Source organism: Eurypyga helias, unplaced genomic scaffold (assembly GCF_000690775.1).
Source record: "Eurypyga helias isolate BGI_N326 unplaced genomic scaffold, ASM69077v1 scaffold39016, whole genome shotgun sequence".
NCBI lineage: Eukaryota > Metazoa > Chordata > Aves > Eurypygiformes > Eurypygidae > Eurypyga > Eurypyga helias.
This window is the reverse complement of record NW_010256727.1, coordinates 1-27,420: the sequence shown is the minus strand read 5'-3', so window position 1 is coordinate 27,420 and position 27,420 is coordinate 1. Positions and strand designations below refer to the sequence as shown.

General features: G+C 39.6%; 1 protein-coding gene across 1 annotated transcript in view; it reads right to left on the bottom strand.

Annotated features, from left to right (window-relative positions):
- The window catches only part of PICALM (phosphatidylinositol binding clathrin assembly protein), a gene marked incomplete at its 3' end in the record, with an annotated part of 30,158 nt that extends 6,093 nt beyond the window's left edge, over nucleotides 1-24,065 (bottom strand). The window contains exons 1-12 of the mRNA XM_010153764.1: nucleotides 23,929-24,065; nucleotides 21,661-21,736; nucleotides 20,283-20,385; nucleotides 18,192-18,285; nucleotides 17,575-17,686; nucleotides 16,177-16,283; nucleotides 14,923-14,964; nucleotides 14,125-14,210; nucleotides 12,777-12,900; nucleotides 11,697-11,833; nucleotides 9,226-9,326; nucleotides 4,260-4,409 (exon numbers count right to left, since the gene is read on the bottom strand). Coding sequence (XP_010152066.1) covers nucleotides 4,260-4,409; nucleotides 9,226-9,326; nucleotides 11,697-11,833; nucleotides 12,777-12,900; nucleotides 14,125-14,210; nucleotides 14,923-14,964; nucleotides 16,177-16,283; nucleotides 17,575-17,686; nucleotides 18,192-18,285; nucleotides 20,283-20,385; nucleotides 21,661-21,736; nucleotides 23,929-24,048 — 1,252 coding nt within the window. The remainder of the gene's footprint in view (nucleotides 1-4,259; nucleotides 4,410-9,225; nucleotides 9,327-11,696; nucleotides 11,834-12,776; nucleotides 12,901-14,124; nucleotides 14,211-14,922; nucleotides 14,965-16,176; nucleotides 16,284-17,574; nucleotides 17,687-18,191; nucleotides 18,286-20,282; nucleotides 20,386-21,660; nucleotides 21,737-23,928) is intronic.
- Between the last annotated feature and the right edge of the window lie 3,355 nt (nucleotides 24,066-27,420).

The window sequence follows — 27,420 nt, the reverse complement described above, 5'->3', positions numbered from 1 at the left end:
GTCCAGATCACACCCTGACACCGAGAAGCATGTAAGAGAGAGATCTGGAAGCAGTTTATTTGACTTTACTCCTCCAAACAAAGGTTTTGGCATTCACATCTTCCTTATTCTTTTACCAGATACTTAAAGGAAATCATTGAGCAAATTATCAGCACGCTTCTCCAGGAAAAGAAGTGGGCAGGACACAGATTCTGTTTCAAGATTACCTGTCTGAAGTTTATTCCCTCAATGTTTTACATTAGTTGAGCAGTTCTCTCAGATACAACTGGAGTAAGATCCAAATCATCCCAAGATGCCTGATTAGGAATGCTTTTAGTTAGAAGTCTGTAAATCTAATAATTTTTATAGCGCTTGCTTAGGTATTTTTTGGACACACATTTTACAGGCTACCGTGTTTTGCACATAAGTTTCTAGTAATTATAGCGAGATACAGGGAGTTAAAAGCTAAGTTTCAACTCCTATTCCTGTCTGAACTTCATCCATTTGTCTCCTATGGAGAACACTGTTTACAGACACAAATACACAAGTTTCCCAATGCTGTGACAATCTACTGCAGCACAAAGCACTGTGCATGACATTCGGCAGTACTGACAGTTCAGCAGTATGGAAGGGAATACTGATTTGCTCGTAAAACTATTTTTTTAATGGTGTATATGCTCACGTAACTCAGCGTGCATGTACATCATCATGATATTCAGGCAATTACAGAAGTAGTTATTACTTTGTTCATATAAATTATTATTTATGTGAAAAGCACCAACAAAATGCAATGCCATCTTAATCATAGAATCACAGAATTGTTTGGGTTGGCAGGGACCTTAAAGACCATCTAGTTCCAACTCCCCTGCCATGGGCAGGGACACTCTGAAATCTTGAATACCAGCTCTTCTGGTTTCTAACAGAAATTTTGATGATATGGAGAAATAAAAGGATCACAAATGCTTCACGTGACAACACCTCATTTTGATCTCTTAGTTTTCCTGAAGTAAGTCACATTTCACCTAAAAAATTAGTAACTATAGGATGCCATCCTTGAACATAAACTTCACAGAAATTTGGATTACCTGTTCCTATTTGGCTGAAAGGAACATAAAACACCTCAAAAGCATCCATCTCTAAGAATTTAAACAATGCACTTTTCATTAAAACAAATCAAAGAAAACAGCACACAGCAAAACATGGGAAGCAGAATGTGGTAAAAGATAGGGAGTAAATAAACAAACCAAAATGAGTATCTTTATGACCAGTCAAGTTGTAACAAGCCATTTCAGAGACTCTGAATTGCAGACAGGAATTCCTTCGTTGGGATGTCCTGCAACTCTTAAACCCGTGCCTGTACCAATGGAAAACTTGACTTACAATAGTTCCTGGTTTTCTTTAGGAAACAGCCTTAAATGAAAGAAGCTGAGTTTCCTGCTCTGGCATTGTAGGAAGTTTCAAGCTGTACGAAGCTAATGAGATGAGACAAGCCAGAGGGAAAAACAATGCACAGGGCTCCTTTGAATCAGCCCCTGAAAAAGATCAAATCCTACTCCTGGTATCAGCCACCAGCCCAGGGTATTTTGTCTAACGTGGAAGTTTTGAAAGGTGCAAAGGTCAATATTTTTAATGGAGTTCCTTGGAGGGAATACACAAACAGGACTTGACAGAAACTATTCAACCCGCTTTTTGGATATGGAACAAAGGGAACAGTCATAGGTGGTATTTAACCATTTGTTAGCTAATTTCTGTTCAAAGACACTAAACCAAAATGTGACTTCATGGTGCTTTTAAGAACTAACTCTTCCACAAACCACTACGAAGGTCCCAGCCCACCTCACAAGTGCCAGGGTGGAATGCCAGCATCAGTACTGGGCTACTCCATGGACGTTACACAGCTGCACAAATGAGCACCCAGTAACTGAACGCAGCAGACGCCTCTTTTCTTACGTTCTGCTGCAAAGCTCTGTAGTAATTTTGCGCACTGTTTAAGAGTAACATCTCAACAAAAATGCCATAAGGGGCAAGAACATCCCAATCCCTTTAACTTAAAAGCAGTGAGGCCGAGTAAGATGAGAAGACACTCATAACATGCAAGCCTTGTGTGTGGTATGCAGCAACACGTGAAGTCCAAGAGATCCTGAAATGGGGAGATACTCATTTCGTGTTTAGACTAAATAAGCCTTAGTTTAGCACAAAGTGAAAAAAATACATACCACTGGTGACAACACGCCTAGCACAAGCACATGAATAGCGGCTGGAGCCACCGTAACAATGCACTTCTGTAGCTAATAGGGTACCTACTAGTTCTAGGCACGCAACACATTCAAATTTCTGTGTGTGGGGCAGGGCTGCAGCCCATTACCTACCTCCAAATAGACCAGCTACAGAAGAAGGCTCATTGCGGAAATGAGAAGCATTAGGGTAAGCTTGAGGACCACAAAAAGAATCTGATAAGGCATATCACACCAGAGAGAAAGCCAGGAAAGGAGAAGAGGGAGAGTTACAGAAAGAGAACCAAGAGATACTGTTTATCTGCTGATCAAAAACTTAATTTCAGGTCAGTCTATAAATCCACATATATTCTAATAACATAGAGCCAATGGAATGAAACCAATACACATCAGACATACAGCAAAAAACCATTCTCTCTAACACAAAAGGGGAGAGCACGGTTGCAAACTTACAGCTACATTAGCATAAATACTTTATTTATTCCCCCCAAGCAAATGCCACGTTTTACACCCTTGTCAAAAACGAGTGTAAAAGCTTCGAGGCATTTTTCTTATACCTGAAGTATAAGGATACAGCCCAATAGTGGATTCATATTTTGTTGCCACAAAGGGATTTAGTTCAGTAAATGGATTGTAATGATCTAAAGAACCAGAAAGAGTTATTTTAAACCAGCATTCACATTACTGTAGCGCCTCGCCCGTGCTACAGCTAAAACTGCAGTTACGTCTCACATGTCAACGCGTCAGGGGGTCACACTTTGATCTAGGGGCGTCTTCAGAGGATGAGGCACGGGAAGGGAACGCAAAGCAATGTCATCCACCTCCAGGGCTGTCGTGCGACGAGCTGAAATCAGCCAGGGCCAGCAAAACCCACCAGGCTCCTTCTCAGCCCTGCACTGCCACAACTTTCTGTACGACCGCAGAACAAACTACCCGGAGGAAACTGATCTGGCTGAGTAACAACCCTACCCAGAAAAGGTGGATTTCAAATGATCATTCTACATTCACATGAACATACAAACTTTATTGGAAGCGTGGGAAAGATCGATTAGAAGCACAGGCCGGATTATGAGGCAGCAGTACCAGCTTAAAGTAGTTGTGTACTACTGCCTCAGCCGACTAATCCTCCCTGGGAATTGTGGGGAGGTTCACAGCAAGAGTTCTTGCTCGCTTTCTCTCTCCACTAACCCAAGACAAGCTGGGAAACTAGTTAGCTGTGGTGACAAAGTGCAGGCGGTACGTATCTCTCTAAAGAGATTCCTTTATCTCTGTTTACAAGTATCAGAGAGAGATTTCTGTTACAAGAGTCTGGCTCCTTCTATGATCGGTTCGAGTGGGGTTCAACCTGCCAAAAGAAAGCCCTGTTGGTGCAGCACAACTGCCTTTAAACCTAGCTCAGCTTAAGAAAAGAACTGGTGTATAATTAATTGATTTTTAGTCTATGAAAGCTAATTGAAAAGGAAACAAATTACTACGTAGCTACACCACCAGAAATGCTGGAAGGATTTTAATACGACAGCCATGCTGAATCACCTCCAAAGTGAGATTTCAGCAGTGTTCAACGGGTGAGTCCTTAGTTCAGTGCCTAGTAGGTAAACGTCTGAGCAGACCGTGCACCAGAACATGCACAGCTGGGTCAGTTTTGTTAATGCCAACACAAGTTGGGGAGAAACACCCACTACCAAAATAAATCTGATTAAGCTCCTATGTTTATAAAGAACGTTTCAACCTGAGGAATAAAGTAGCACTTTCTTTTCATTCTCAGGCATACATAGTATTTTGCCTTCAAACTCTTAGGACTGTGTAAAACCGCACTCAAACAACTGCCCTAAGTTCCTTTACATCACGTAGAATACCATCTAGGTATCCAAGCAAGGACTTTAACACCATCTTCTTTGCTCAATTACTAAATCAAGTTCTAACACAGAACAAATTCAGCCCCAAATGACCAGTTTGTAGTTTCTGAAAGGCCCCACAAATATACTTTAGAAATTAAAATGTTAAACTGCTTAGAAAATAGGAAATTAGTTTAAAATGGTACTTTACCAACAAACATTTCATGTGTGGGTGTCCTACTGGTGAAAGTAGATACATCAGAAGACACAGACAGATGAGCAGCATCGTTAGTTTTTGTAAGGAAAGGATTTAGGTTTGGAATGGCATCATCAACACTATCAACAGTAGCAGAAAAAGGATCTGTTCAATTCCAGGGAGCAAGAGAAAGAAGAAAAGGGAGATGGATTTAGTTACAGGCTGCTTCCTCGGCACAGAACTAAGACTTAAGAAGAGTCCAGGAAGTATAGTTTTCTCCTGACATCTCTAAACTTGGGATAACCTCACTAATTATTTAATTTTCAAATTGTCCAGAATTATCTGTTCTCTGCTCAAGAAAAATACTAGATATTGACTACACATTTACTGGTTTTTGTTTTAATTAATACCATCTTGGTCTTATGAAATGTGCTTTTCCATAGCGTGTTTCATACAGAAATTTAGGATGTGTTTCCTCTTTAAAACACAATCACTTTTTGCTTTACTCAGTTATGCCCTGATACTTGCAACAAATTCTCTGGAGCAGAAACTGCCTCTTAGCATAACAGAGCCCCAGGTGCTAAGTAAGGATGCGATGCAATACCATCCTCAGGAGAGCTTTAAAAACCTGAACGAGCACAAACAGTGGAGCTGTATTTTTCCTTCTTCAAACTGTGTTTATGTTTGGTGGGTTTTGTTACTGGGCATCATGAAATGTTCAAGAGCTATGACTACACCAAGGAGAAAAGCACTTTCCTTACAACCTGGGCCATCAGGAGCAACAAGCTTGTTGTGGGTATGCCATTAGCTGCAAGTGAGCAAAATCTTGCTCTGCTTTGAGGGACAACAGCCAGCGAGCAGTGACAAGAAAAACGTTCCTAATGAAAAAAAAAACCCAAAACCACCCCAAAATAACCAACCCACCCCAAACTATTGGACCATACCAGGGACTAAAGGAAACATGGATCTGAGCCCCCTCCTGAGGTATATAGGAGAGTTACGAGGTTTCCTGAGGATGGATACAATTGCCAAGCTAAAATACTCCTGTACTCCCGGATCCGGCAGATCCACAGGATAGGAAAGGCAGCTACAGGGCTTGCTGACAGAAGGAGTTGTGGTTTAGCTGCCTGATTCAAAGAACACGAATCTTTGACGGAAAACTCAGGAACTCTCTAGTTAGATCAGCTAGTCCTGTTTGATTTATCACAGTGCCTAGAACTGCAACTTACTTTCCAGGCAAAACCACTGCAGATAAATTTCTTAATTACTTCAGTTTCTGGCCTTTTATTAAAAAAAAAACAAAACACCAAAAGCCACCCACCACAAAACCCAAAACTGGTTGATTACCAATTTATCCACAACTCTTGTAAATACTACCACGATGTGTGCAGCAGCTTCAAACTCTGAGTTATTTTCTCTCCCTGACTCTTAGCTATAATTCCCACACATCTTGATAACCTGTCGATTTCAGTCATATGCAAGTCCTCAAGAAAATGCAATTTTAAAACCATAACTGCATTATTCTTTGCAGGCTTAATACATATTTTAATTTTCTGCAAGCTTCAGATATCTTATTCAGCAAGACCTGATTTCTCCCCAGATTACTTGGCTACATTGAGAGAATGAGTGAAGTATCTTCAAAAACCTTTTTCTGAATCGTTGTCAGCAAAATTGACAGTGTCAAACACTAAATAAAGGAGTAGCAGAATAAGCTAATATAGTATTTGCAATATATAACAGCAACACAAAACTTGGTATTGCCTTATTTATGTCTTAGACAGTAGTATTACCACCTAATGCACTTGTGGACATGCCAATCAGTCACCTGAAACAGTCCTTGCTTTCAGGTACTGCTCAAAGCTGTTGTCTGCTTTGAATGCTATTCTGGCTCCTGCAGAATAAACAGATCTGACAACAAAACAAGTCAGATGATCCCTTCATCAGTTCCTGTTTGCTTTTTCTGTTGCTGCTTCACATTCTTCTGGCTCTATTGGTTGTCCTTGTAATTGGAAAAAATCCAAACAGATAGGTCAAACTTATTATTTCCACACTGATACATTTGTTTTGCTTCTGAATTTTAGGTACAAATTGATAGCTGGCAAACATACCAGACAGCTAGAACGGACTCTGAACGATCCCAATAAACTGCTCAGATAAAGCAATATGAAAGAAGCTAAAAAGGACAAGATTCTTTAGCCATTTGTTTGAAACTACTATCCACTGGAATTATTTTTATACATACACTCAACAGGAGAATTACTACGTACTACTTTCTGGTCCCAAATCCTGAGGCTGTGCAGTGTTTCATGTGTTCTGACTAGTAAGACAACGCAACTTCAGTTCAGTATATCACGGTTTTCTCAGCCGTGTAATCTGTGCTCAGACTCTTCACTTCTCTGTCTCATTCTAATCCTAGCCAGCGTCTTCAAACTTGTCCAAGTCTCAAAACCTGAGAATGCTAGTGACAAAGGTAACTGGAAAATTAATGGTGTTTGGGTAATTTATATACTTGCATATTCAGATTTTAAAAGTCACTGTCTCTCCTGGCAGCAACACCTCAACATTTGTAAGCCCAGTTTTATCCTTGAATACACATGGCATCCTTTTGTGCTGGTGGAGTCACTGCACCCGCAGGCTATCATTATGCTTTACTCATTCAGGTGCATTTAAAAGAGTAATTCGAATTTTGCAAACTTCTACCTAAAAGTTACCCAACTAGAAGTATTTTACCTGAGAGAACAATGACAAAGCTTTTTCAGTGGCATCTCTTACGGTGTGAAAAGACTAAACTGAAAACATGCAATTACAGAACCCATTGTCCAGGAGTTTTTAGCCCTGTCAGCTTTAGCATTTTTGGAAGTGCAGGTCAAGAGGCAGAAACCCTGCCTTTGTAACAACTTATCCATTTATTACACACCTAAGGGTTGCTGCATGAAGTTTTTGATAGCAGCTGCTTTTAGCCCACTGCAACTTGCAGCCGGTCTGACGCGCTCCTCAGTCGCCACATACACCAACAACAAACATCACGGTGGCAGAAGGTGACCTAAGGGGGGGATGCTGTGCAGTGGTTAGAGCACAGGACTGGAAACAGCTCAGGTTCCATTCTCGGCTCTGCCACTGACTTGCCGTGTGACTTCAGACAAGTCACTTGATGGCTCAGATTTCCCCATCTGTAAGATGTGGAAAGCACTTCTTACCTACCTCACCTACGTGAGGTGTGTTCACGTCTGTAAAGCTGAAGAGGTTTTTATTTTTTAATAAAGGTAACCAAAAAAATGTTGATCCCAGAATTTTAGCCTAAAAGTTTAGCAGACAAATCTGAAATCTTCAGTTAATTAAACCTTAGAAGTATTAGAAATGTGTCAGTAGCAAGCTGCCATACCAATGACTATAACTGAAGACCCTTACCAGGAGTAACACAACACTGAACACACAGACTTCCAGGCTCAATTTTCAGGTTAATAAAGAAATGCCAGAGGAAGATAATTCCCCCTTTTCTCTCTTACCCATGAAACAAGTAGAACTAGCTGAAACAGAAGATATTTTCTGGAAAGCAAATGAGATGAGCCAAAACACTTTTCCCCATTCCTAAACTCTAAGCCTATTAAGCACTGAAATTGGAATGCACAGCTCAGTACCCTCCTCACTGCATCTTTCTCAAAAGATGCTCCGCTCAGCAAAACTGAAGGACAAGTAAAATACGTTCGTTTATTTTTGATGGTATGACATGTATCACTATTGTCTCCGTCACCCAAAACAGTGTGGCTTCCCTACAAACAAATGTGAGAAGGTATACAGAACGCAAGGTGCACAGCAAAGAGTACGCAGAAAGTAGAATACGCACACTGCTTATGATGATGTTAGATAACTGGAAACGTTTAGGAAAAGCTACAGCTCATAAAAAGAAATAGTGCAGTAAAATTTCATAACAGGATCATTCCGATGCCTACAAAACTTCCTGAAGCAGCAACTCCCAATTTTTCACATCATAAAACACAGTATTTTTAAAAGCATCCCATTTATAAAAAAGAAATCTAGAAATAGTATTTATGTTTCTTTTGACTTATCTGCATCTCTGTAGGGGTTTTTACTCCTCCAGCAATATAACCAACAGTGCCAGCAAGCACTACAGTACCTGTATCAGAAGTATTCTGGAACACTGCACAGCAGCAAAGAGGAAACCAGCTTCGAGTAAATGACGAAATGCTCTAACACAAACTAATCTTGAAGTAACATTCACGACTTTCTAGAACACTCCTGCCTGCCTCCCTGGTTTAGGGACTTGCCTGTATCAACGAGATCTCTTTCAGCCCATCCTAGCAACTGGGCAGAACCATCACTTGGGTGTTCTGAAGTAAATTTTGGAGGGAAGAGTTCCTTACAAATTTTGTCTCTTAAATTCAAAGAGATCCTACCACTGCTTTTTGCTAATCTGCCTTTGGAGTTGAATGAAATACAGCAGAGAATTTGTAGAAGTGCCTTACTTTGTTTTCAGTAGCTAACTCTGGCTTGTCTTGCTTTCTATGCATTGTTGCCACAACTGCCTCCTGCCAGGCCTCATCTGAGTTCTGCTAGATTATCTCCTGCAGATTTCATTTAACATGAGACAAACCTTAACATGTATTTAGAGTTCTTTATTCCAGTTCCTGTGTATGCAACACAGGCTATCTGACAAACTCCAGCACAGAACTGACTTCTCACAGCTACCTTTCTGTGACTTGCTATGCGACTTAAAGAGAGCAGTAGTGAAGCTGACAATTAAAGGAACTTTGCCCCCAAACTTCCTTCTAATCACCACATACTGCTACAACATTTTAATCCATACCCACATTTGACTTTTCCCCCAGCTCCCTTCATCCACTTGTAGCTTGTCTCTGTGGTATCTCTGTTTTTAAGGAAGAAACAACCCACAGACTGGGGGAAACATTTCCAGGAACATAACCGTGGCAATTAGAGCCTTACCCCAGTTCAGAATTCTTACCTCCCCAGGTACTTCCGACTTGTGGAGCAGCAGGTATGGGGTGTACAGAGGGATGAAAAGTTGGCTGCAAATCAAGCAGATCATTTGGCAGCTTTGAAGTGCTACAAAGACAAAGTAATACAACGGTTAGAACTACCTCACAGATTTCAAGACAAGGCAAATGCTAGTGACTGTCAACAGTAAGGGAAGCTTCGATACAAACTGGTTGTTACAAAATGGGTAGAACTAAGCCAAAATCAGGCAGTCTGGTGAACTTCACCTTTTCAGTTCTGTAGAAAAGTGTTGATTTAGCAAGCTAAGTTGTATGTTACGCCAAGTGACTTATCAAAGCTGTCTAAGACAGAAAGATAACCAGTCCTCTCATCTCCCTCACAGCCCAACGCCAGGGCTGGAGCACGTTCTGTTCAGCCACTCTCGGCAGCTTTTAAAATAACCTCATGAAAGCCCTACCGTGTGACAAAAGCAGACTGTCAGAATGAACTCTGATGGGCTGCAGCAAAGTGTTGCAGCTAAATGCCACAATTCATCTCTTTCCACAATCAACCAGTGCTGAGAAACTGCCTTACATTTATGAGCTATTAAAGAACTTTAGGGAAAGCAAAATATAAGTAACCTTGCAACACTCTGTCATGCATCAGCCATGAGAAAACTCATTTAAATGTACTTTTAGGCTATCCAAAAAATGAGACCCAAGAACATCACATGGAAGTGAAGAGTGAAGTGTTAAATACAACTGCTGCAATCATTTCAAGAGTTAAACAGAAACAATAAAATTCATTCTCCTGCAGAGTTCATTTCATACTTTAAATTAGCCTTGACTTATTTTTTTATAAGAGTACCAGTGTTCAACCAGAACTCTTCAGCATACAAAATGAACCAAGATTTGCACACACAGCCACTACCATGGACAGAAGCTAAGTCACTGGGGCATCCAAGCATCTTCCTAGGTGAGACTGGCACAAGAATTTGAAGGCCAGCAGCCACATGCTAGATCTCTGTATATTCTCTCGGTGACTCAATCACTTTTATAATTCAGTTTCTAATATTTCATTTCAACAGTGATTGAAATCACATTTTGCTACTACTGCTAACAAAAAGCAGCATGGTCTGGCACAGCCTGACATGAGCAGCAGAATCAAGATAATTTTCAAGGTAAAGCTTGTCCAAATTAATGATAGGGATTAATCAGACACACTGCATCTAATAGCAAGCAACTGAACTCATGACCCAACATATCCCCTTCACAGCAGTTCCTGCTGCAAAAATCTGTTCTTTGCTGATAACAGTCACACTGCCAGCAACCAAATTTAAACATGACAAACTACCATCTGTCTTTTTAGAAGAAAATGCTCTTGTCTTCACCATGTAGCTTTTCTGGTGTTTTGAAGCAGCTTTATATGATGTTTCTATGTTTCAGACCTCTTAAGCAAGATCAGATATTCCAAGTTGGTAGTTGAAAGCACACACCCATTTCAAATATTTCGGCCTCTAAAAAGCCAAAGGGTTTTAAAGGCAAATCTTTTTCTCAAGGAAGTCTTTCAGTTACTAGTACTGACAGATTCTCTAGCTGCCAAGATGCGATTCAGCTATTTTCCTCATACTCTGTGTCAAGCAGTTTCCTACAAGACCTTTCTAATGGGGAAAGAAGGCTGTCAAGGTGCTGACTACTTCTAAAGAACAACAAAAAGCTAAAGAAGACAAGCAGATTATTATGTGAGCTCTAACAGAACTACTAAGCAATCTTAGAATCACACCCAAAGCAAAAATATGCCTTCAGAGAGCTATTTCCTTCTATACTTGATAAAAGCTCTGTACCTTCTGCTAGCGCTTGAGATCTTTCATGGAACGAAGATCACACACTTACTCATACCAACAGTTCCTGCTAGTCAAAGATCAGGATCAGTGTGCAGCGAGTACTCTTGTACTATATCTCTGCAAGTCCTGGCAGACAGATGTTCCAGATACAACTCAAGACTGCAAAACCTGCCTCTCTTCTTTCAAACCCTGTTTCAGGCTTTCTTTTGTCTGAAAGTCTACCAAGAACATTAGTTACTACTCTCCTTTTTAAAAAGCTAGAAATACAACATTAAATTCACTATTACCCTTATGACCTCCCAAACTGGATTTTTATTTTACTTCTCCCAAATTAATTTGTAAGGTTCTTTGGGGCCAAAGCACGTGTGTTTTACAGTGCCAACTGTCTGGCTCCCTGACTAAGAACAGTTACAAGGGCTGTCAGCAGTTGGTCTTACCAGAAACTATTCTGTAAACGGACAATGAAGACATACTTTTTATTTTATTTAGGGCAATAGGTTATTTTCCATCAATTTCGCCCAAAACATCGTTTTTTATCACATCACTAATGTAGGCTACACCCAACCAACCTTCTGCAACGTACACTCGGCAGCAGAAGTTTAGATGAAGCCCTGGCTGCAGCACATCTCTCAGTGAAGCAACACCATTAAGCATACCTGTTTGAAGAGCTAGGGGTAGAAAAAATATCAATGGCTGGTGTAGTCATTATGCTTCCTGCTGCAGTCGACACAGGAGAAGCTGCAGTTGTTAAAGAGGTATGAGGTTTCTTTGCAAGTTCTTTTAGACGTTGCTCCTGTTGGGAAAGTGAGTTGGCATAAGAAATCCAGAAACAGCATTTGTGTATATGACTTTGGAGTAAGTAAAGCAAAACTTAAAGAATCCTTTTTATTTATTCCACCCACTAGTGTCAGCTTACAAGAGTCAGCAGTAGCACAAATCCTTCAGAAACTATGTTAACAAACCCTCCACATGTTGTATGGTGCATGGACAGAAGATTCTACTTCCAGTCATCACAGAATGGTTTGGGTTGGAAGAGACCTTAAAGATCATCCAGTTCCACCCCCCCTGCCATGGGCAGGGACATCTTCCACTAGACCAGTTTGCTCCAAGCCTCATCCAGCCTGGCCTTGGACACTTCCAGGGATGGGGCATCTACAGCTTCTCTGAGCAACCTGTGCCTGTGCCTCCCCACCCTCTCCAGGAAGAGCTTCTCCCTGATATCTAATCTAAACCTCCCCACTTTCAATTTAAACCCATTACCCCTTGTCCTGTCACTACAGGCCCTTGGAAAAAGTCCCCCCCAGCTTCCTTGTAGCCCCTTCAGGTGCTGGAAGGTGCTATAAGGTCTCCCCAGAGCCTTCTCCAGGCTGAACAAGCCCAATTCTTGCAGCCTTTCATCATAGCAGAGGTGCTCCAGCCCTCTGAGCATCTTCGTGGCCTCCTCTGGACTCACTCCAACTGGTCTATATCCTTCTGATGTTGAGGGCTCCAAATAAAACCCCCACTGCAAAAACTTTGCCTCCAAAATCTCTGGATGTTGAATCTGTGGGGGCAGCTGCGAGGTTCCCCCAGGCCACACATGGCAGAGGCCCTTTTAAAATTATTTAATATTAAAGTATTAATTATTCAATGTATTAATAAGTGCCTTTTTTCCCTTTGGCTCCTTTAAGAATCTCAGTAAGCTGTCAATAAGAACATAGGAAGAGTCTTTTCAATTAAAAATTCTGTATGCTTACCTTTAAAGCTTTTAAGCGAGCCTGTTCTTCCTCTAACGCAGCTTGTTTTTCCCTTTCATCAACTTTTGTGAGGGACAGGCCAGTGCTTGCAAGGGAAGAGACCGCATTGGAAAGGGTGGTAGCCCTACAGGAATTGGGGAGGAGCAAAGCTGGCTGTTAGCAGGTGACACGTGATAGGAACCACTAAAAAACACTTTGCTTGTATCCACCCCATTCCCTTCTGAACTCTCTATAACACTGGTTGTATCTTACACTGTGCAATACCAAGCAATGGTTTAAATAAGATCCACTGCATGAACAGCAACATGAACACCCCTGGAAAGAATGATATCTACTAGTTTGTATTTTATCCTTAGATGTTTTCCCTCCAAACTGCATCACAGAAATCATGTTTTGAGCCTTTGCTCTTTTCCTGTTTGCATAAGATGGCACTGTTTATAGGTAAATGGGAACCACTGAGAATCTGGGCTCCAGTTCAAGTTGTTGCCAAATTAACAGGTTTAGTTCAGAAACTATCAATGCAACCAGTATATCCCAGAGGAAAGTATGCAATTTATCAAGTTTACGAGTGTGCAAAAAGGTTTAAAGCAAATATATAGCTTTTAAAACAAATTGATCCTACAAAAGGAAGTAAATATTCTGAAAAGTAGCTAAAAAAATGGTGCTAAGCCCTAATATTGTCACTAAAATAAAACAAGAACATTAAATATTATGGCTTAGTTTTTTGAACATGCAATAAAGAAATGCTATCTCATTTTGCAAGTGTTCTCCCATTTAAACAATTAAGTTAGTTGCCTAGTGGACTTCTCTAGATTGCATTTTGTGATTCAGCAAGCACTCAGAATCAGTGAACGCCTTTTACCATATACAGGATGGCTTTAATCCACAATTACTTTTAAAATCCTTTCTTAATTTAAGGACTTCTGGAAGCATTTCCTTGCTTTTGATAAAAAAAGCATTGAGAAGTTGAGATACAAGAGTCTAGGAACTTTAATAATTGTTGTATACCTTACAGAAGTCTAATTATTAACATAAAATGAACATTTGTAGGTAGTAAATGAAAACAACCCTTAGCTGCTCTTCACAAGTTCAAGATTAACCGTTAACAGTGTAACTACTGGAGAAGGGGTTCTACAGCAAGTGCTTGCAGCTCCCTAGATACCAGTTCTGCTGACCTGGAAGAAGCTGTAGTAAATACGCAGCAGAAGTTATGATAACTTGCTGTCCTATCGTTGTGAATGCAGCATCTTCAACGTAGCCTACACAAACCTTAGTTGATGATGAAACGGAAAATAATGGATTTAACATTTGATTCAACAACTGTTTAAAAGGATAAAAGCATAAGCACCTGCTTGCAGCTGTGGAATCTTTGATTTTCTTCCCTTCTAGAGAAGCTAAATGTTGTTCCAAAGCATCAAGAAGGCTACTCGGTGCCTGTAAAATGAGAGATTTTTCAAATCTGTTCCCCAGTGTAAGGCGAAGCAATCGAGTAGTTACAAGACTTTCGGAGAATGCAACAGTAGGGCAACTGGTACACCAGCTCAGAATAATTCTACCACATCCTGGCATCCTGTACATACTTAACTACTTAAAATATCAGGTGATGTACTCTCCTCACTACTTTAACCTGTCATGACAACTCACCAGGAAGTACTAAAATATATCAAGAGATGTTAAAATGAACAGCTAGGAAAGAGCAAGCAATCGGAGGCAGTATTTCAAGAGACACTAAGAAGGAAATTGTACTTAAAGACATTTCTATGTGCATGCTCTGCAAGCCTTCACGATGATTTAAATGGGCATATAGCCAAAAGCAAGCTTGCTAAAACCCACAGCTTCTTAATATCGTAGAAAAGTTTCATTATGTCAACTCACAGATACAAATTGTGTCTTCAAGCATGGTAGAAAAAAGATTATCTTAAAACTCAATTAGAGTATGACAGAAATTATCTGTAATATTTTACAATAGGATCACTGCATATAAAAGCCAGGCTCGGACAGAGGTTGGATTTAATCACAAACTTGGAAATAACTTGGTGACAATGCACGCAGGAAAGCGTAAGTGAATGCCATAATGCCAAGTTCTTCTGATTACGCAAGCCCCAAAACAGACATGTACTGGCAAACATATAATAGGTTTATCTACCTGTGAGAGATCTGGTATGTCTCCTCTGTCAATTCCAACTTGCTGTAATAAAACAAATGAGCTTTAGAACCTGTTTGCTTTTGTTAAAGGCAGAGAAGCACAAAAAGCAAACCACCGTAGGATGAAGTCATTTAAGAAAGCACAAACCTGTCCATATACATTTTAAATCTCCACAGTCTGAACTCTATAATGGTTGATTATAATAAACTCTTCTGTAAGCATACACACACTTGAAATAGGCGTTAGAGGTATTTTAACAGATACAAACTTAGAAATAGAAGCGAGTAAGAATCAAGTGTTTCAGAATTTTAAAGCTGGCAAAGTTTGCCTATTTACCACAAATTATATGGTAAATCCTCATACCTGCTGATGTAGAGCGTGTATTTGCTAAAGCAAAACACTACCAAAGTTTTGCAAAGAAGCTGTTTTCTAAAATGCAGATCAAACTTAAGATGTTCTGCCGCCGGATATACACAGCTACAACAGAAAGATTAATACCCTCAATTTCAGGGTAGTGTTATCAGCTGAGGAGAGCTGAAGGTAGCATCTCTGACAGAGATATCCTGTCAGGACCGAGAGCAGGCCAAGCTTTACAGCTTGATTTTTTGTTGAGACACATGAATAATGAAGGAAAGCAAAACAAGAACAGGAGCCCATCTCAACTGAGGAATCCCGTAATACTAGGACATCAATTCAGCAATCCTTCAGAAATAAGAATGTAACAGAGTAAATGAATTTAAAAAAACTCCACAAACAAAACATTTTGCAAGGTAAGTGCTTTTTCCTCTATAAACACACCTATAAGCCAAGACATCTTAAAAAACACCAAATCACACGTTCATCTGCTTGTTTCAATTTCTTCTTTGTGAAGCTGTTATTTCATCTAAAACTGATGGCAGAATTGCGAGTTTCAAACTAGAATCATAGAAAGCAGAGATCACCATGAAGTTACTTTAATTGTTAAACACAAGGCTCTTGTTCAAAGAAAAAGCTCTCAATTATTATGTAACTGAGGAAATTTTAAAATGCATATTTATACCCCTTCCTTGCGCACAAGATAAACCAGTAAGTACTTTGCAGTCAGGTTTTTCACTACAGTCCTCACATGAGCTAATTACTAGGGTAGACTCTGACAAGATGCCCCTTGATGGAACTGCAATTAAGCTGGAAAGAGGAAGTAACTGCTTTATTAGAAAATAAGTACTTTACAAGCTGTTTCAAATAAAAGGCAAAGTTTAGCTGACTGAAGTTTACCTCTGCAACTTTAAGGAACTCCGAGATCCGTGTCATTCTAGTGAGGAACTTCTTGTATATATCAAGGCCTTCTTTGCACTGGTTCTTTTTCATATCAAAGTATTTTTCTATAAACAGTAAGAATACTCGCATTAAATAAGAAACCAAGCATTCTGCCAAGGATATGCAAAGTAAAAGCATATAAAACATGACAAACAAAATGCCTGCAGATTGATTTTATGATGTTAACTGCAGAACTCACTATGCCTAATTTGCACCAAGTGGCAAAAGCTCCGTTGCCCGTGAGCTAACAGTCACAACATGCATGCAGCTACGCCTTACCTTGCAGGCACTGCATCGCACACAACCCCCCCGAGCAGGGCAACCAAGCTTAAGAATAGGTCATCTAAAGAAATGTTTATTCATCCTCTTGGGGTAAAACAAAAAAAGGCAACTTTACCATCTGGCAGACAAAGATCTAGTCTATTCCAGTGGCCACGTATCAGGGAAGATTTTGATATTCCCTGCCAGACTGGTGCCTCCTGTTATGGTGTGGTCTACAATGACATGCTTCTGATGACGAAGCACCGGTGCTGAAAGTGAGAGGGTCCCACCCTCCTTGAAATGGCACTTACAAGGCCTGTTCCTATATTAAGTTTCACTCAAAATATGAGCGAAAGCAACTGCATGGTAGTTCTTCTTACTGAGGCTTCAGACTGGAAGCACAACTTAGCTGTACTGACTGATTTTGCTTTACATTTTGGAAGCACTAGGTAGTAACAGCAATCAAGTAGCTTGATCCAATCACAGAATACAACCAAAATGAGAAAAATCAGATTCCTTTCAAATCAGTTTTTCAAATTCAGGCCCACCTACATCTCCAGTGTGTGCAAGTGAAAAGGCCTGGAGCCTGAATTTGTAATTCCCCTTAGAATGTGAGATATGCTCTAAACACATAAGCCAACCAATCATTAAAACCAACTAACACTAAAGCTTTGATAGCCAAGCAATCACAGATGCTGTGACTGCAAATCTGTAACTGAACATAACTTAAGAAACAAAACCTGATCCTGTTTCTTTAAGAAACACACATCAGTACCATGATGGGTTTGCCATGAAGCTCAAGGAGATTAAAAAATCCCCAAACCCGAAACAGAGACATGCAAGAAAAAATTAACCAAAGAATTTTTGAATTGGCCCTGCTTTTGTGTTTGCCCTTTTTTTTTTTTTATAAAACACGATGGAAAATGCAATTGGCCGGAAAAACCTTGGAAATAAAATCTGACTTGGAAATAACAGTAATATTTTGATGTTTTACAGCAAGACCGTTTCAACTTCTCAAAGAGCAGCAGCTCTTTTGTGACTGTTTACTGAGTTCCCTCCCCAAAGTTTAACATTGCAGAAAGCAGTTATATTTACCCAAGAGGTTAATAATCCCTTCGTTATATGCCGCGAACAGTCTAATGGCATCTTTGAAGAGAAGCATGAAGGCAGCATTAATTACACCATTTGTAAGTTCATTGCTATTGACCTAGGGAGATTAGAGAAAAGTTAATTTAACTGAATTGATCCCTTATTGGAAAACTTCTAGTTGAACTCCAGTCCTCTATCCCAAGGCGTGCTTCCCAATCCTCTCTCTGGTGATTAATGGACAGTAGCAGCAGAGCAAATCAGCACAGGATCACTCAGCACAGAACTAAATCAAATCATTTTGGCAGACATTTTTGTTAACTAATGTTAATGTTAACTAAAAGAAGAGGGCAGAAACAATCAATTTTTAAATGAACAAACCATTCTTACACAATGTACACAACAAACAATGCTAATTTAGCACAAAGCATCCTCTCCAGTGAGCATCCTTTCTTTTTTCTGCTTTCTTGGGGGTATATCAATGAACAAAAAAGATTTGTGCTATTTAAGTTGTGCAGGTAACATGGAACCAAGCTCAAGAGACTTATCTACTTATTTTACAAGCTTGTGAGGTTTGTACAACCGAGTGAACAGTATGTTAGACATGTACATGCTGCTACACTTACATTGAAGTCAAGTAGTGCATCCATTTGATTCTGTATAATTGGTACAGTTTTTAAGAGTTTTTCTGTGCTCATTGTTCTCATCACTCCATCGGCCCTGTTATGCAAAACAAAAGAAAAGTCTTCACCTGAAGTCTGAAGGCAAATGTTAGTGAGAAACATAAAGCAGAAAATAAAATGGCTTATCAGAGAAAACACTGAAATCATTGCCATTCAAAGCAGGCATTTTGATGTTCAGGAATGCTGACTAGCCAAAGCAACTGTAATAACTGCAGCGTACAAAAGCTACACACTTATTTGGCCAAAATATGAATGCAAGATTAAGTTTTATTCAGAGGAAATGGAACTGATAGTGCCCAGAAATGTAGCAGAGCTGTGATGCTTCAGGTAACCAAAAAATGCTCTGAAGGTTATTTCCTGAGCCAATTTTTACCTATGCTTTTCCAATCACCTGATTATTATTTCGTGTCACACTGGCTGATTGTTTTCAACTAAAAGCAGTAAGAAAAACAACACTCCAAGAAAAGCAACAATCGAGGAAGAGAATAAATCATCGCAGTGACACAAACAACTGCTCTCTGTAAGACAGATCAAACAGCCTTGCAGCGGCATCAGCACGCACACAGCAAACCAAACGCTTCCCACAAGTGCGGATCTCACAGTGCATCTGCACAGAACAGGCTGCGGCTGTGCTCCAGGCTGGAAAGAAACGGAGAGCACGCTGCTTCCAGCTTTCTACTTGTGCCATATATTCCACCTCACAACAAAGAGCAACTGCAAAAACAACATGGCAGGGTATGGGAGCAGAGCCCCTGTAAAAAAGTGAGGGGGAATGGTCCCCTTCTGGTGGTAGCACAGAAGGATCTCCAGGCACGTGCTGTGGGCTAAATAATTCACCTTGTTAGGCCTAAAACATCTGATTATGTGTATTATCTGATTAGTGGGTGCATTCTGCACCCACCTGACCACACACATACCCTCTATGCGGAGAAGGTGGTGTTTGATGTCGCTGGGGCTCCGACCACCCCTTAGGGCAGAAACAGTGAGAGGAGCCCAAGCATTCCCCTTTCACCTTACCACCACAGTTCAAAACAAAAAATGGACTGTACAGTATTAGCAAGGAGGTACAAGGGATTTGGATAGTCTTCTCAGGCCAGTTTCAAATGGCTGTGTAACACTAATGCAAGGTATCATTAGGCAGCCCACTGCTGCATTCATCTCATTTAACGGGTTTAGGTTGAGGCTTTTGTGGGTCAGTTAATTCTTAAGTTACCCTCTGTAGGAATGGCAAAGGACACCCAAATGTGAAACTGAAATTATGATTTTAACCTTCAAAAAGCACTGCATACAAAGATAATGGACAAAGATGGGAAGACTTGCAATTGTGACCAGTACATCCTTTCCAGCCTCCCCAATGAAGATCTCCAGATTTATTCCATCAATCCCTACAACACGTAATTTACCCAACTACTGGTGCTCTGTGCTGTTTCACATGTAAACAGGTACCTAGTCTCAAAGAACTGATTCCTCAAAAGGAGCTCACTTTCCGGGGAAAATTTTAATTCCTGTAGACAAACTCTTTTGAGGAACATAACTACAGTGTTCTGTCAAAACTATGAACTGTATTCCCTTCACAAAGGTAGTGAAATTCATACTGACATTGTGGGACAAGAACAGAGAAACACCAGGAAGGACTGCAAATTGGTTCAGGAAACATCCAGCATTTAAACACTCCAGAGCTAGGAACTGAAGTTAATTGTGTAGTGCCCTGTACTACATACAAGACAAAATAACCTTGTGATCTACTGTGTAAGATTGTCCAAACTTCTACTTTTTTGATATATTCTTTGGTGCGCACCACTTTGTTTCTTTATATTAAATCATTAATGTTTAAAGTTAAATTACAATAACTGAAGTAAAATATTTTTGCAACATACATAACTGGGCAGTTGAGCCTTTGTGTGCCACGGGAGTTATCCTGCTGAGAAAAGCAGACACGTCTGTACTAAGCTGGAGCCAACATCAGTGTTTTCCACTTGAGTGACAGACCCAAGACAAAACCTCAAGATAAGCAAAACAAAATACAGTCCTTACCCTCTTTTTACTTTTGTGAAGTCAAAAGCCACTTGTCTATAGGAAACTGCCTTTTCATTCAGATACCTACTATACCGTCTGATAAACGTTGACATGTCATAACCTGAAAAAACAAGTTTCAGAAGCTTAATTGCTTACCTGGGCAATTAAAGATCACAAAACTTAACCCTAAATAAAGTTTAAGGTATTAACACAAGACAGCTTCATTATATTATTGCCTGATTTTGTATAGTTAACCTTTGTTACCAAGAACCAAGTACGTCACTGTAGTCGTCACATGACTCAAACAGACAATGCTGCACATAGCTAGAAGATGGGAACTATGTAGGAGTTTACACTTCACCTCCTAAGGAAATTACTTCCAAAAGCAAAACAAAAGTATTTTTATGCAAGTTCCCTGATACTATGATAGAAATTACTACTAAAAAAATTACACGATGCATTCACAAAGGTGTTTGCACCAACTCCACAAAACATTCTCTCATTTACAACTCAACACATAAAAAAACCCCTAAAAAGAAACATTAAGACATGATATAATTTTTTCTATGTTAAGACAGTGGCAATAGGAAATGTTTTGATAACTGTCAGTCTATACAGAACAAGAAAAAGATCTGTTCATAATCTATACTGAGACCGTGGAAGTAAAATGAGGCAATTCAGTAGACCCTAGGTTATCACCGAGAAGGTTTCTGTCCCCAGGCAACCACTCTCGTAGGTGTGCTTCTTTTAGCATACCTGTGGCAAAAATTGGAACCAGCTATATGAAAAGCCACATGGAAAGTAAGAAACCACCTCAGGATGCAAAAAACCCAAAAACCAGATGTATGAGCAGCATACATATAATCTATATGTACCATCAGCACTGCACTGAACTGCAGCGTAAGAGTTTGGAGGGGTATTCACTTGAAAAATCTGAATCAGAGAGAAAACATCTACTCATAAAATTAGTCTCAAAGCTGGATGGAATGGTCTTCAAACAATCTCCCAAAAAGTTGTGGGTTTTTTTTTTTGACACAGTTTTTGTTTCACTAACATGACATATCTGAAGTACATATGATGCATTTTTTTGAAATTTAACTTACTAATCAAAATATACCTCTCCAAACAGAGAAATCTCTTCAGAAATCGGAGGGATACTAAGCCAGATCTGTTTAGCTAAGAAAGTTAGAAACATAAGTCTTTCCAAAAAGATGCAACAAATTCTGCCAGGAGCCAGCTTCTGCCATGCCACAAGAACATTTTAAGTTAAGAAACACAGTCTGGGGTGAAGCAGACAGAAAAATCACTTCTTAAATGGCACAGTGCATTAGAGTTACCAAGTTGTATTTAGTGTCCCGCAGCACACTACCAACATTTAATGAAAAGGAGGCCTTACCTTGCAATCCACTTTTGTCTAGGAAATTGCTCAAATTAAACAATGTGTTTCTGGACGCCAGATACTGGATAAAACGCTAGATGAAAGAAAAAAAAATCAATGCTTTTACTATATCACCAATGAGCTAGAACTGAGGCAACAGTACTAGAAACTCTTTATCCAGCTTACGAAATTCAGCTTTTATTCTTTAAGACATTTAAAATATGGAAACTATCAGAAAAACTCAGATCTGTTTTCAAATGAAGCTACTTATTTATGTAAAAATCTGAACAAATCAGTCATGTAGATACTGCCTGAAGGCCTCTGACTGAAATATTTTGTTTATTCTAAGCCAGAACATGAAACTGAAAACATATGAAAAAATCTTCTCAAATATGTTCTTATTTTACAGGCTCAGAGTTGTTTGACTAACTTCAATTTTGTAACAGTTGATTTCATTTTGCCAATTAGCCAAGGCATCTTTCCTCAGCATACAACTGTAATAGTACTTTGCTTAAATATGAAAATCAGGTGATCTAAAGATTTGTTTTGTTATAGATAAAATGTTAAGTAAACACACAAATCCATATAAAACATTAACACAGTTATCACACTTCGTACAACTCACTAGTTACAAACAATTCTCTATTAAGTTTCACAAAATGAATGATGCTATTTTCATCCTGTAAAGACACATTTCAGATCATGGCCAGCACATCTTCATTTAGTAGGAAAGAAAATTTTGTCTTATGAACCACTTTATAGGGAGCTGCTACAAAAATAAACCAATCATTCACTTGCAGTAACATTTTGACAGAGGAAAAAGTAATGCTGATTAGCGTAACATGTATTTTCATTAGCATAAAACATATAGTTTACACAGAAAAAAAAAGACTGGAGAAGAATAAAGGCACTCAGTACTTCGCAATAAAGGAATTATGCAAAAGCTGGAAGACCAAACGCTTTTCATCTTTTTTTACAAAGGGATTTACAGATTCTCTATAAACTTTAGACATTCTCCTAAGCACTCGATTTCCATGTTTATTATTCACGTATTATTTCTAGCTCTGAAAAGTTTCATCTGGACCCGCAATCTTACCCTCATTACTCTTAACAGATTTGTCAGGCAAAATTGGTTTGGCAGTTTTATAGGTAAAGTACTGCAGACAGCGGTCCCATGAAATACCTTTAATTACTACAAAGTGTTTTGGTGTGAGTTTTAAATGTATATGACTCAAAGTGCAAGCACAGCAAAAGCGTATAGACTGTATTTGTGAAAGTGTCTGTAATGCCAGCGATAATGCTTAAGTCAACATGAGAAGTTTGCCCTCTTGTGGCTTACTTAGCTTCAAAGAACAGATTTTCACCACGACCAGAAATACTCTGCAGCTAACCTGCAAGAGAAACCAGTATTTTTTATTTAAAAAAAAAACCCAAAACCTTAAAATGCCCCCCAACCCAGCCAGTCAGCCAGAGGAAGCAGTTCCACAGCCTACAAGATCTCTGAATGCAACCTGAAATGAAAAGTTTTGGTCCTCTGTACAGAAGCCAATTTGTAATTTTCTAAAGCTATCCCTCTTAATTCCAAGATCTGGACAGCTTACATTATACTGACCATTTGCAGTAAAAGGAATGTTTACAAACACTTTGTCAGAAAGCCTTAACAGCATAGTTTTTGGGTTTTAAATGAAGAAAATTTAGGCTGCTGCTATACCTGGCATGGCATTTTGAAAAAATAAGGGCCCAAGCGAATTCAGGTTGTGAACAAAAAAGCTTATTCCTTTCTGTGTAAATCGGGGTTCTGTTTGTTTAAGCGTTCTATGGTGTTATTTAGATGTTCACACTTGAAGCCAGCTCGCAGGCACACGTTTGTCTTCACTAGAAAAGGTTAAGGGTGATGGTGGAAATCAGCTCAGAATTGAGTTATCTGGGAGAAAAGTCCATCTGGATTAGCTAGAGCATGAACTTCAGAACGCTCCCATTGGCAGCTTTCAGAATCCCATTCAAGTTAATTTGTGTGGGTTTGGTTGGTTTATTGTTAGAGTAACACCACAGAAAAAGGTACCTCCAGCATTCAGGACACATTTTTGATTCTCAAATTACCAAAACTTGAAAGTAGAAACAAACTAGGTAGACAAACATATAATGAGGTCTGGGTTCACACAAAGTTAGACCCAAAAAGGTAAAACTGAAGATTTCCTCACAATGATAATCAGTTGAAGCACTGAGCTGACATTCACAGGAATGAAGTGCTGTAACTGTTCTCAGCATATTGTATTTTTGTATTACCTCATTTCCATACACCATTAGATGATGGGTTGTGATGAGAGATTTGAAGACCACTACCCAGCTACTGTTAGTAGTTCTTTCAAACAAACTGTCTGCCAGCTGTGGGATGTTGACATTCATCTCATTTGTGCACTGGATTAAATCTGCAATACAGAAATTTTACTGTTGTCATTATGAGTTCTATGAAGGAAGATCAGTAAAAATATCAAAAAATAAAGTACACTCACATTATATAGTAATATTTCCTATGAAAACTGAGGGGTATTCCAGTAAAATAAGTGGTTTCTTGAAAAGCACCGTGGCACTGGTCTAACAGAACCTTAAAATACAAACTCCGCTCTACTCACTGACAAGATTCCTGGTCCTCAACTGCTTTTGCAGTTGCCTTAGAAGGTCCTGGAACAAAAGTACTGTGACTTAGAATATCTCTGACTAACAACTCCCAGCTTTCAAACACCTAAAGCATTAACAGCATAGTAATTCTTGTATGGTGCAATTTATTCAAGTTTTACTGGATGATTATGATTAGAGTTAATTGTGAGCCTCAGATTTCTGGCCTCTTAGTGGAAGAGTAAACCCTTCTAGACATTGGTTCTATGTGAGTAATAAAAGATTCAAACACTGCTTAGTCTTGATAAAACGCAATCAACACCTTCAAAAGGGCAAAGGAAATGTTAAGTGAAAAAACAAGCCTCTAGCTACAATGCCAGAAGCTGACAGATGACTTGAATTAAAACAAAGTGGGTTGCTAACTGAAGAGATGGTTTGGAGCACAGCAAACCCCAACGTTGGCCAGCTAAAACAAAAAATAGCTGATTTTTGTTGAACCTGGACTTCCAGTAGACAAGATCTAGACACTCTTCAAATAGGTTGTTAAAGAAAGTTACCCTTCTCTATCTTTCTACTACATTTGCTACTGTCACAACTGTATAACCATGATTAGCCAAACTTATAATACAGCAAATACAATTATGTGTAATAATCCACTAAGTTATTTCCAAATGCCAATGAAGGATGCAATGACTTAAGATCATAATGTTATAGTGACAAATATAATAGGAGCAACCATATTGTAGTGACAGGACACAACTACTGTAAGTGACAGGACAAGGGGTAATGGGTTTAAGTTGGAAGAAGGGAGATTTAGATTAGACATCAGGAAGAAGTTCTTCCTGGAGAGGGTGGGGAGGCACTGGCACAGGTTGCCCAGGGAAGCTGTGGATGCCCCATCCCTGGGAGTGTTCAAGGCCAGGCTGGATGAGGCTTGGAGCAACCTGGTCTAGTGGAAGGTGTCCCTGCCCATGGCAGGGGGGTTGGAACTAGATGGGCTTTAAGGGCCCTTCACAACCCAAACCATTCTGTGATTCTACAATATTAACACACTCAAAAGTGATACATAGCTTGCTACCATTTAATATGAAGCTTAACTAAATGCAACATAGTACTGATAACATTTTACTACTAATACCACCCCACAAATGGAGTTTTTTCACCCAAACTGCCAGTCCTGCCAAAGGCCACAGCTCAAAAAGTATCGAGACTTGAGTAAGCCCTATGCCTGCCTGTTGATGGGCTACTACGACTAACTGGAAACCTCCATTTAATCTGAAGGCAAATGGTTAACCTTTGAAGAGAGTTTATATTTTGCTATGAATATTTATTCATCATGAAGCACACCTCCAGCCCTCCCTCCAGCCAGAGGAGCAGGTAAGCATGGCTACCACAGACTCTGAACTAGTATGGTCAGAACTGAAAAAGCTGCTACGTACAAGTTTATGTATTAAAGGAAGCAAGCTGGAAATGATTTCCACATTCAAAATGTAACAAGATGAAGAGATTAGCCATTCCTTTATCTCCAAGTAAATCTGTGATGGCTACAGGCATGCATGACCTCATTTTTAAGTCACGGTTATCTATTATTGGATGATGATTTGGGGCTGTTAAGACAATGCTAAGATATTACTCAGCAAGAAACATGCACCGAGCTGGATCATTAAAAGCAAGCCCTGCAGCTTCTTGATCTTCAGGTCTTCCCACCTAAGTAATAACACCAGCAGTTTTGTGCAAGGTTATCTGCAGGAACGCACATTAAATACAAAGGTATATACATCACACGATGCCATAAATTTGGGGGTAAGAGCTGCAGATGCATATTAGAAAGCGAGAACTTCTATTCTTAAATGCTACATTTGACAACTAGTCAACAGTAACAAAGAAAGAGGTGCTATTGAAAATCTGCTAACACTACTAAAAGAAATTATATCCATTCTAGATGATATTTTGTGCCAGAAGAAACGTTTTCTGAAATGCCATTGGACTTTCAAATCATGTTTTGGTATCTGCTGCAGTGTGTAAAAGAAAACAGGCTCTGTAACCCAGCAGAAAATCATCCCTCACAGAACTGATGAGTGTTTATGTGAAAGGCATATGAATGAACACGGGGGGTGGGGAGGAGAGGGCAAGCATGTTAGGAAGGAGAACTGGTAGCCAACTGGGGGAGAATATAGGCAGGAACAGAAATACAGAGGCAAGTCTAGCCTTGAATGGAAGGAAGCAAATCTGCAAATGCAAACAAGGGGAAGAGTCACTATGATGCCAGTTATTACAAACCAGATTTAGCAAAATACGAAGTTTCTTTCTCTACAAAAGGCAGGTTGAACACCACAAACACTTCATAACCTGGTATGTGCCGATAGCCCACAGTGCCCACGTACATTTCAGAAAAGTTACGTCTACCTAAAATCTTCTTTGAAAATATTTGCATGAGCAAGGCTTAATTAGGTAAAGAAATATTTGTACAGCTAAATCCAGATTAGATCAGCAATTTTTGTGCTAACCATAGCATAAGCAGCATAGTACAGACACAGCAGAAGACACTTCCCTGCATCCCACACTGCTGCACTGCCTGTTCGGGAAGACTGTCACATACAGTGTTCTAATTTATTCTGTTCCCACAGACAGCCTTCATTAAGGGAGAAGGACAAATATATAATTATTTTCACATCCTACACTTTACACAACTCATCTCACAGCCACCTATGAAAATACTAGCTATGTATTTTGAAACTTAAGTGCCCAAAGCAACATATCTCAAGACTGCTAGTTACTGGGTATGGTATGAGCAATGAGACAGTCAGGTATACAACCCAAGGGCAAGGCACTAAGGGGAATACCTTTAACCTTAGAGAAGAACAAGGGGGAAAAAAAAAAAAGTAAAGCAAAAAAGGATAAACCTTGGTGAAAGTGTGATGACTGGTACACAGTCATCTTGTCATAGGAAAGGAGGAGGATTGAATACTTATCCCCATCAATACTACAGAAAGTCACTCTCTCTACTGATCATCTGCATTAATGCCCACACCACCTCACAGCTGAAAAAGAAACCCTCCTGGCAAGTGAAAACCACCTTCTTGACTCTAAAAGCTGCTACAGCTTCCATAGCACAAGACACACAGCATGCACATGTAAAATTGCCCTGCACCTGGGTTGGGG